Here is an 11,820-nt window from a genome sequence, read left to right as displayed (position 1 = left end):
GTGTCCAGTATTTTTTTAAATTTCGGGCTGGAATCTTTTTTTTATAAATTATTGAATTCATGTATTATTTTCTCTGGAAATACAAAAAGTGCTCTGATAAAATTCTTGGATAGAGACATTCACTCGAAAATTTATACTGAATTCAAACCTGCAATTATATTACAAAAGACTGTTGATGCATCAATACTCTATAAGCTATAACAAACATGTCATTGCGTTCAGGTTTTGGATTTCTTCAGGATTTGTACTGAGTTTTATTCATGACATTAAATTACTAGGACTTGTGCTGTAATTCTTGTATCATTTTGGGATTTAATTCACAATACTGTAAGTTCTTTTTTCTCATTTTCATGGCAGATCAGCATCATCTGTAAAATTTGAAAGCTGTTCATGCCATGATTCTCTATGCCTAATTTGGTCAAAATTGGTTCAGTGGTTTTTGAGATGATAGCAATGATCGAGATGTATGCACATTAGACAATGCACACTAAAGATGTAGAACTCTGCCATAAACTCACTTGGCCTAATGTATAATAATAACACAAAATTCTGAACAAGTCGCCTAAATATGCATACACAAATGCTACCATATCTCAGTCATCAAGATCAAATGGTTTCTGCACAACAATGCTAATAAAATGTTTAACTTATAAAAGACAGTTATGAAAAATTATGAAAGAAAGGAAATAGTTTAAAAATTTAATTGGATCATCCATATATGCAGAGAAATATGCTTACAAAATGTTCCTTCGTCTAAGCAACATGTTACTATACAACAGGGCCAATGACTTAGGCCATCTGACCCCAAAGCAATATATTCAGAACTAAAAATCACTTAATAGGCTTGACAATCCATTAGATAATCTACAAACACCCCTCCTCAGGGTCCGTTTTAATTGTCAACTCTGTGATTTTCAATACAGTATTGTGTTCTCTTACTATTAGGATACACACATTTTTACATTTAAGGGACTGACCATTTAATGTTCTAGTTTGAACTCAATATTTCACTGTAATTAAGTACTGATTATAATTTCATGCTTGACATCAACCTGGACTCAATGTCTCATGCATGACAAATAATCAACTGGTATAAAGCACTGCAATAAGACTTTATTTTCACATTAACTTAAAAGTGTCATTTAGCTGAAGAGCATTTTTCAATATATTAGAAACATATGAAGAAAAAAAGGAACCAAAATGTATTAAAAATATGATCTCATCATATAGTCAAAATGATACATGTCAAATCATAATAAACTATGAAAATAAAACTGTTATCAACAGCATATTTGCCCCCCAACCCATAAATGAATCAACCGAGTACTTTAAAGTACCATAAACCCTTCTCAATCAATGCAAACCAAGTAAACAAGTAAAGCTATCTCCAAACAAATGTGCAGTAAATATAATAAAAGAAGCTTCAATATACATGTGTAAATACTTTTGAAATTCACCATACATGAAGTAGATACATTTTGGTCCAAGTCAGATTTATCTCTAATGGATGTCTCCCACAACTTGAATCACTCCTTAACATTATTAATGACAGCAATTGTAATTTATTACACACTATAAAACAGGGTCAAAGAAATACAATTCTTATCACATCTAATATTACAGAGGTCCCTCTCTTATATGGCCACCTCTTCTGCACAGGGAAAGTAACCATAAATGACATGGCCTTTCCAGAGAAGGACTATATTTGTTAGAAGTATATATGAGCATATGTAGTAAGAAAGCTATATGTAACTTAAAAGCATTTAATATCTTCATTTAAAAGTAACATTCATAGTTCCCACACTTTTCTAAATATAAATTTCCAGGTCTTTTGCAGGTTTTTTCCCAGGATGAAATTAATTTTTTCAAGGTTAACACATGACCATTACTGAATGGAATTAAAGAACAGTTTGGATTATAAAACATGCATTTTCCAAATCTGAAGATGTTTCTCTTTCAAGACTCTCCAAAACATGTATGTCAGAAAAGATGATCATGTACAAAACCACAAAATGAGTCACATGAAACAAATCTGACTATATTTCTATAAATTGGCCTTTAATGCCATTTCATTGTACAGAATACAAATTCTAACTTTACTTTGCTGACCTACATTATTTTGCCCATGAAACAACATAATAAGCATACAATATTGTTTCCTTTCAAACCTTTAATTCTAAAGAATTCTAGAGCAGTATATGTGCATGTTATACATACAAGGTAAACACTTCCTATCACAGTATGAAGAAAAAAAACGATGCAAAGTATTAGAATCTTATCTTGTAATAAAAAAGTTTAATCCTGAATTTATGGGTGCCAATAAAGTCTCAAACAGGATTTTTCAGCCAACCTAAACTCCTTAAGACAACTTGGTTAAAAATTCCATCATTTACAGGCATTTACAAAAGGGTTGATTTAAATTTTGACAAAAGACCTTCAAAATTATATATTGCTGTATAAATAAGGACTGAATTATCTGTAAAATCAACTTGTCTTCTTGTAGTTCAATAAACCAGTCCCAAAACCTGTATTGATACATGGGCTCTTATCGTTTCTTAATATATAATAAAAGGGATGACAACTTCCCATTTCTCCTGCATTCTATTAAAGATCTGAAACCAATGCTTCAAGCTACATGTCACTGTGTAATAGTTTCGCACCAAAGTTCAGCTCAGAGATTCAAAATTTTTATAATCTGGGTTTCCTCCGAATATTCCAGCCCCATTTTTCACATTTGGACATTTAGGATGGACTGTGAGTTCAGAGCAATTACATATAAAAAATTTGGAATCTGCTACCACTGTAAGTTAGCTTACAAGTGAGCCTAGCAAATTTAAGCTCTTATATCGACTTATACCTGCATGAAATCAATATGAAAATGATTTATTTTCTCAAAATGGCAAGTATTCTAATTGTTATGTCTTTAATCCGCTGACAGACTTGACGAAACTCAGCATGGATGAAACCTGACCCAGTACTTGCCATCTGCATTAATAGTCACATGACTTTACAACTCTCAAATGATGACATCGGAAGTCCAATAGTCATGTGATATCAACAACAAACTAATGTCGTTGTACAAAATTTCAATTAAATGAAAGTTTGATACCTTTTGTAAAAACCAGAAAAAAGATATAATTCTCAGCATGTTTATTTCGAGAACAACTACAAGAAACTTGGCGAGTCTGATTCTTCAAGCAGAGTAGTCTGGTTCCCTGCTTCATATTCTCCCTGCATGAAAGAGCACATGTCAACGTGGTAGTCACATAATACAACAAAACTCCTGACTTTGGATCTCGGAATAAAGAGAATTTTTTTTATTACAATCAGTATACAACTTTAATTTCATATTTTTATCTACAATATTTGAAAATGATGGTTATGAGATTCTGTGTGCTCATGTGACTAGCAATCAAAATCACTAGTAAAGATAAAACGATTTAAATACTCGCAATTTTTGAGAAAATAAATAATTTTCATATCATTTTCATGCAGGTAAAACTCGATTTAACAACTTTTAAGTTTGCTAGCCCATCCATTAAGCAGCTATGCTTTAATACCACCATGTTGGCCTCTTCTGATGCTAGACTGGTTTTCATACCTTCCATATAAAGGACATTCACACTGTTGTCGAGGCAAACTACTTTTACTTTTTCTTCTAAAGTAATATCTGTTTACATCATGACATATTAAGGTTTTTTGACGACTTATTCCTATGTTGCTAATTGTACAGTACTACAATTTAATCATGCAGACAAAATGTGTAGAGTAGACAAATTACTTTGTTTTTAAAGGAAGTGATACACATACTGTCATATGATTTTTCGGTCTTCATCTGGAACCTTGTTTTGTTAAAGGTTAACTTCTTTTTTACTGTTAATGCACAAAAGCTATATTTAGTATATATTGACCATGTTAGAATATGTTGATCTTGACAACTACATCTGGTCATAATCATAAAAGAGAAGAAATGAACAGCTGTCTGAAGCCCAAAACTCTCACACAACATTGTTGAGCCCTTTTCCTGTAAAGATTGGCATTATAATATAAAAATAACCATAGTGGTACATGTTATAATATACTTTAGCCAACACTTCTTTCAGTAGTGAAAACCTGACATTGGGAAACAGACATCGGTATAAATAATGGGATTCCTTACCTTACCATATATATTAAATGTTGGTTCTGGACACAAAAAAAAATATGGCTACTAGTGAGGGATAAATTTGACATTTTAGGCCTTAAATGCTGACTGCATGTCAGATCAGTGGGGTGACCACCCACAAGATGTTTTTTGTAAACAAACTTGTCATTGCCGAGAAAACTGGTCATGTAGAGGAAGTGGCCGCTGGCGAGAGGTCTATGTAAGAGGGTGACCACTGTAGTTACAAAGAGATCATAATTATTCTTATTTTTACAAGACAAGCAGACTATCTAAAGTAAATATTTTTATCAGGAAATCAATTTCTCCTATACATCCATCATGGATAGATGAATCAGCAACCAAAAGATGACAGAGACTGATTTTATGCAGAATAATTGTGAAGTCATATGAAAACAGTCATTACTTCTCATGATCAGCCAGATGACATAACAGCACATTTGTTGAAAAACTGGATTTTTACTCTATAACTTTTGAAAGACTTCATGAAATTAAACCAAATTTAGAGGATCTAGGTTAAATTTATGTGTCAACAATTTATGATGACATTTTGCAGTTGGATGTGTTTCATGCATAAGTTAATGCAACAATAATTATACCTTAATTGATCATTATTCTAGGAAGAACCAGAGTTACAGAAAAAACCCTGAATACATTAGGTACTTCATTCCTTAGTTTGGAACTAATTACATATTTTTCACCCTCAATTCCATGGGGTGTTTAAACACAACAATACCAGACTAAATCTTGATCATCAAGATGCTTATCATGCCTTTAATGTGTAAAGTGCCTTAGTGACCAAGACATATTCAGATGCAAGTTTATTTACATGGCTCTTAACTGATTTGGTACTCTCAGTGATGAAATACTATTATTTCAAATGTTTTGGGAACACCTGGAACTCGTCATGATCAAATATGCCATCCTAAAGCATGGGCTGTCCTTAAGTAGGAGAAATTCACATGACTTTGTTGTCATTGTTGTTTTGGAGCTTAACACAATTTCTCAGTGCATGATAGGCTATATAAGGCAGCTAGCAGGAAAACTCCGGCAAGAACCACTGACCCATAGAAAGCTACTGGCAGCTTTCTCACGTACACACAGTGGCCATGCCTGACACTGACAACTTTGTACAAAATGCTTAAAATTGTTTTACTTGATCCCATTCAGAATTTTCTTTATGCATTTTTTAGTTAATTTGGTTTGCATAAAAATACACAAATATGCTCTTGTACAATAGAGTATTAACATTTACATGTTTACTTAATCTTGCATACTAAGTTTTGTAATGTTAAACTGATTCTTCACAAAGACATCATATCCAGTTTCTCTGCATATCAAGTATGGTTTGCATGTGTCTCAGACAGACTTTTTGGGTCCTCTCCTGGAATTAGTTGTTTTAGAAGACCATGCAGAAGGCCAACAGAAGACTGAAGATCTTGATGTTTCAAATATCTCTGGCTCCACAATAACTGATACACATTCAACAGCTCCAGCAGTCTGCAATGTAAAAAAATGCCACATAACTGCAATTGCATTAGTTGGAAACTGAAGCAAAGATTTCAACTCGTTAGAACATAAGCATGTGATCAGGCCAAGCTGCACATATATGGAGTACTACTTCATACCAACTCCTATAAATACAGTCATGTGCAAAGTAACTAATGTAAACATTGAAGGCATACACAATGCATGCCTTTAAAATAAAATAAAAATGATGGTGGGCTTATTTTTTATTCTCATTATTTTTCCTCTGTAGAGAAGTGAGGAGACCCAGCCACTTTTCCTACTTGATCATAGGATGTTAATGTTAGGAAAAATCCCATGTAAGGCACTCAAATTCAAGTAAAACATCTGCAGAAGAAGATTCAGATTTTCATTATAAATTAATAAAAAATATAGATATTAGTAACCAGATTTATGAAAATCATGACAGGTAAGTGGAAATGTATAACTTCCTGATGTTTATGGCAGCAGAATAAGTGATATTTGTGCTGACCCTATGAACGCTGACATTAAAATAAGAGGCTTGTGTTTCCATTGATGCCAACTTAAGGCAGCAATGCTCATTTCTGCAATACTGATGTTTTTCTTTCACAATAAACAAATCACTCTATATTTCAAGGTCTCTTCTTTTCTCAGTCACCTAAAAAATGTCTTTGTATCGCAGCCAACTACTGCTGATCGTGCACTTTCCAGACATTTTGAAATGATTGTTCATTAAGAAGACTGTTGCTAAAGAGCAATTGCTGCTAAGTAAAACACATGGTGACATCAATGTATGCACGTGCATTAAGCAAAATTTGCCATATTTTAATCTAAAATCTCTTAAATACAAGGTCTTTCAATGACCTAAATGAAAAATCAATGGCTTTCAAGGCCACATCTTTGTTTGATGATGTTGATGTTCTCGGGTTTAATGCCATTTTTCAGCACAAGATAGGCTATACATGGCGGCCAGTATAACAGGAGGAGGAAGAACCCAGGAAAACCCAGAGAAGATCCACTGACCCATGAGAAGCTACTGGCAGGTTTTCTCACGTACCCACGTTAGCCGAGCCTTGGACTCAAACCCACGCAGACAGAGGTGAGATGGCAGTGATCCGGAACGGTGAGCGCTTTAGACCACTTGGCCACTTGGGGACCCCTCTTTGTTTGCCATGGTTCCCATATAATAACCTCATCTACACTTTGGCATATCGAGCAGATATTTCTGTGCTTCAGGTCTGAATTTCACTAGATGTGGTGGCCACCGCATCCAATCAAAATTAAGTTGTTCAAATCTGAACACTGTTCCTACATGACTGAGACAAGGGGAGCACACAACTTGAATGGACCAAAAAAAAAGCAATTTTCTAGCGCTGGTCTGTGCACAAATACCTTTTACTTAAATACACCAGTAATGGCTTCCCTCTGGTACATAGTCATACTTTTGATGCTAAACTTCCAAAGTATCCGTTTTAGGTCAATTCCCCCCACCATATTTGGCCGATGTACAATGCACGATGCTATTAGTTAGCTGGCAGTACATACTAAGTGAGGCAACTCATGGAATCCAATAGATGTTGCTAGGACAAAGCACCATTATATCTGTTCAATCCACCAAGGTGTATCACATCAGAAACTTGGCTAGCAAAGATGTCAAGGCCATGAAATAGGTGCTTATTTATCAGTGACTATCAGTGACCTTAAATAACCCTGCATATATTGCTCATGACATGCTACCTCTCTCAACTGTTTGCTTTTTCCACCAAGCACCATCCACTGGCAGCCTGAACAGAAATTAAAAAGCCTTATTGAATGCAGCCTTTATATCATCTACTGCTCATCAGACACTGACTTGAAAAGGGATGTTAATTGGGTAATAACGGGTGACAAAAGGAAAAAAGAGGTCAGCTGAAAAGATTTGCAAAATCAGGAGATTCTCATCATCCAGACTTTAGGCATAAAAAATGGACAAAAATGACAACTATAAATCAAATTTCCTTTTTCTATATTAAAAGGTGTCATCTCATCACATTAGTCCATTCACAGCAACTTTTTACCTTTCATTTTACCCTTATCTGTTGCACAATGATTTTTAACATTTCTTAGTAAATCATTGCCTGAATTATATTTGTGGTAGTCCTTGTTATTATTGATCTAAACACTTGAGTGATGATGTGTTGTTACTAGATCAAGGTTTCTGCTTGAGCCGGCATGAATACTCAGAATAGAAAATGTCCTTACAATGTTTGTATTGGCATGGAGCAGTGTTAGTACAACCCTACTGAGTACACCAAGAAGTTTAAGTTGTTTTCTGCCTGAGGGTATAATCAGGTTGCTGACAGCTTGCCAGAATTGCCCAAGACTGGTGCTATCTAGGTCTAATTTGTGCTGTATTTATTAAAATGGACTTCACAGGAATGATTCAATATATATCAGTTTGAACTTAATTCAAACTGCTGATGTTCCTGTCTCTATCCATTACTGAATTTGTTTGTGATACTTTGGTTTACATTTTGGCATTTTATCACTGGGAGACAACACATGCTTAGACATCATGACAAACTTTAAACACCTCAGTGAAACCGACCCAGCCAAAAGAATACAAAACGTTAATTGTTTTATGCTGCTTGAGCTCTTCTGTAATCCAACCATAATCCATTAAAATCTTTAATCCTTTCCAGATTACTACTGATCACATATAGGTTACTTAAATTTGAATTGTCAACTAAAATCTCATGCTGGCCAGTTCACATTCATGAAGTCTACACTGTAAATATACAACATTGAAAACAAGACGAAAAACAAAAGATGCATACAATTCTATTCTTGACTTAAAAAAAAAATACTTTTGAGTATGCAGGAGATTTAAATGAATGACAACAGTAACGGGTGGGAGATACCCTCTTGGCCTGGAAATTCACATATATGGCTCATACAAATAACATGGCTCAAACTTGGAAGTCACTTGATTAGGAGACAAATAAATATTTTAAGCATGTTTTGGGGCATCTATGATAATATTTAAAGAGAAACAGAAATTTACTGTAAATGCCTTTTAATTTGTAGAGTATCTGTTTGGTGGGGATTTCCTGGTTGCCACAAGCAACAATGCAAAGGCCAAACAAATAAAATGATCAGTCTCAAGAAAATAGGACCCTCTTTCCCAATATGCTGATCCATGAAATACGATACTGATACAAATATCATACTCTGCACCCCTTTCCAAAAAATTAAAAGAAAAAAAAAGAAAACTAACAAAAAAGCAAAACATTACAACACTGTCCAGTCTTTAATAAATTATATCTGACAAAAAAATAGTTTGTGTAGAAAGTTGAATGATAATGGAAATGTGCAAAACAAGCATGCCCGTTATTAATATGACATGATTGTAAAAAAAGAAAAGTATTATCTAAACCAAAATCATAATTAATCTACTTACTACATTATAAAGACCATAAAAGAAGTGACTTTGCACACATGATATTTTGAGGAACCAATCAAGTCTCTGAGAAAAATGTGTCACTGTGTAAAAATAAACCCCAAAATGCAACTTTAAAATTAGCGTTTTTCAAACACCTTGCAAGAGTTAAATTCTTCATCATTATAATCCTGGTTATCTAAATATTTTATTCATTTATCAAAAACAGTTTGGGACCCAGATTCGTCATTGAGCATAAAGTAAGCTGTGTGAGTTGGCAGCACAAGTCAGTCAGTTTTAAGTAAAACTCAATTTCAGCCAATCAGACTAATTAATTCTGGACATAGATCCAAACTCAATCTTAGCTGGAGAAATTCATATCTAATGCTGTGCTTGTATTGTAAAAAGACTTAAGCATTAAAGTTTCATACCAAAACAAGTTTGAGAAAATACAGGGCCAGATTAGTGTTAAGTTTTATTATACATAAATATAGGAGTTGTATTAAAATCCTACAACACATTATATACACCTAAATACATATAAGCAAAGGAAAAGGTGAGACATTTATTAATAAACTTACTTGTTTGCTACATCTGTCTTCACTGTAGCTGGTAGGTTGGCAATACCTAAGTTCACAACATTAAGGCCAGCCTGCCCACCTGGATTTCGACCGGAGATGGCAAGTAAACGACCTATTCTGTAAACAAAACTCATACATTTAAACTCAGTGCTATGCACTCTGCCCCATCCCCTCACCATCACACACATAAAGAGAAAGAAAACCCCACCTCAAAATGAAAGTCAATATCTAAAAGTTTTATAAAGAATCACTTTTATGTGTAAACTAAATTGATGGTTCATTTTTATCTCTTTGACAATTTTTTTTTTGTTGTTCTAGGGTTTAACGCCATTTTTCAGCACAAGATTGGCTATACATGGCGGCCAGTATAACTGGTGGAGGAAGAACCCTGGAAAACCCAGGGAAGAACCACCGACCCACGAGAAGCTACTGGCAGGCTTTCCCACGTACCCACATCTCTTTGACAAGACTTACTTAAGTATTCTATGAAATTACGTAATCAAAAGATGAAAAGGCAAAGACAGAAACATCAACATATTACTTTGCAGTGGAATTTTGTTTGGAAATATCATTCTAGAACTCACAGACTTGCTTAAAAGCCATTCTATAAACAGTCCTCTTTACAAGATAGCTACATGTTTAAAGACTCAATATTAAAATTGCAGATAAAATTAACCTCCATATAACAACCACTTCCTTTTTCAGTGAAACGTAATATAATGTGCTTCATTATATTATTAATTTAGATCGACACAATTTACGATTTAGTAAAAACATCAGATATGCTGATAAATAAAAATAATTCAATAAAGTATGAGATTGTAATTAACGTTCTTTCACAGCAATGATTAATTTTCAATGAACTTAGGACTACTTCACTCCCTCACTGTAAGGCCCTTCATTATAACATGGTTTCCATTATAATGCAAGTATAGTCATAGATTCCGTTTCATTATGAGGTAGTAAAATTACATGCATAATGAACTCATTATAAGGTTGTCTCACTGTAAGGTGGGATACTCTATGGCTCCCATGGACAGTGTTATATGTCATAAAAAGTACCATATCTTGATTGTTATATAATTTGGCAAGTAGCAGAATTAGCATTGTGGCTTTGAGTAAACAATGGCTCTGTTTCTGTGTACATTTTTTAATGCCAAACAGATCGTAAACTATATACTGAATAATCTTTACTAACACTGAAAGGAAATTTAAAGGTTTTTGGAATATAATTTACTTTCTATCGAAATGAACATTAAATTATTTTTAAAAAAAACAATTTTCCGTTGGGCAATAATGATGTGCAATCCTAAGGTTAAGAATGTTTGTACATATATGAACTTGCATACATGTATTAATAACTTTGAGGCAGGAGATAAGTCATGAGTATTAGGTTGATTAAGACCCCACAAAAAGACATCTGCTTTCAGTAAATTTTAGAAACGATTCTGAGTTGTAAACATCTCAAGTTCACCATGAAATTATTTGTTGGGAAAAAAGTAAACGACTTATCATTTATCAAATTCCTAATACTGAAAATTAGTAACTTTTGTTTTTAAGTTAAATGTTTGTGCTAAAAAAAATATTATTTTTCCTGAATATGTTATCCAGAATATTACTATCTCTATTGCATACTAATGCATCTAGCAAGTTCAGACCAGTCAGAAGAGGTCAAGGTAAACTAGGCTAATAATCTTGCTTGAAAATAAAGATCACTTACACGATAATGTTCTGGTGTCTATGCACCCGCCTATCCTCATTTAAAAATTGTGCAGCAACTTGCAAGACTTCCTATTTAAATATTAATACATCACTGAAAAATTTGTTTCTATTTGTAAATTTCTTCAAGTTTTCCCTGTCAATTATATAAGTAGTATGAACTGTGTGTGTGTGGGTTTTTTTTTATGGACAGCAGATCCATTACTTACATATTGTAGGTGCACTCCTTGAAGTGAAGGATCTAAGCCAAATATAGAAAGTGTTAATCAAAGATTTAAAGTTCCCCATAGTTCAAAGTCTTGTGATGCCTTCTCAGTTCAGTAGATTTCAAACACTTTTCCCATCATGTCATTGCTAACAGATGTGCATGTGTTTTCATCCTGAAAACTTTAAAGTTTTCCCCAGAACATTTGGCATTTGTATGAAAAATACATTAAAATGAAATGGTCACT

General features: G+C 33.7%; 1 protein-coding gene across 1 annotated transcript in view; it reads right to left on the bottom strand.

Moving 5' to 3' along the window:
* Nucleotides 1-685: 685 nt before the first annotated feature.
* The window catches only part of LOC149805105 (uncharacterized), a 97,262-nt gene continuing 86,127 nt past the window's right edge, over nt 686-11,820 (bottom strand). Inside the window, exons 22-23 of the mRNA XM_089947392.1 lie at nt 9,650-9,766; nt 686-5,662 (exon numbers count right to left, since the gene is read on the bottom strand). Coding sequence (XP_089803518.1) covers nt 5,500-5,662; nt 9,650-9,766 — 280 coding nt within the window. The 3' untranslated portion in view covers nt 686-5,499. The remainder of the gene's footprint in view (nt 5,663-9,649; nt 9,767-11,820) is intronic.

Source organism: Sinohyriopsis cumingii, chromosome 2 (assembly GCF_028554795.1).
Source record: "Sinohyriopsis cumingii isolate HCF-2022 chromosome 2, ASM2855479v2, whole genome shotgun sequence".
Lineage (NCBI taxonomy): Eukaryota > Metazoa > Mollusca > Bivalvia > Unionida > Unionidae > Sinohyriopsis > Sinohyriopsis cumingii.
This window is presented reverse-complemented; position numbering and strand designations above follow the sequence as displayed.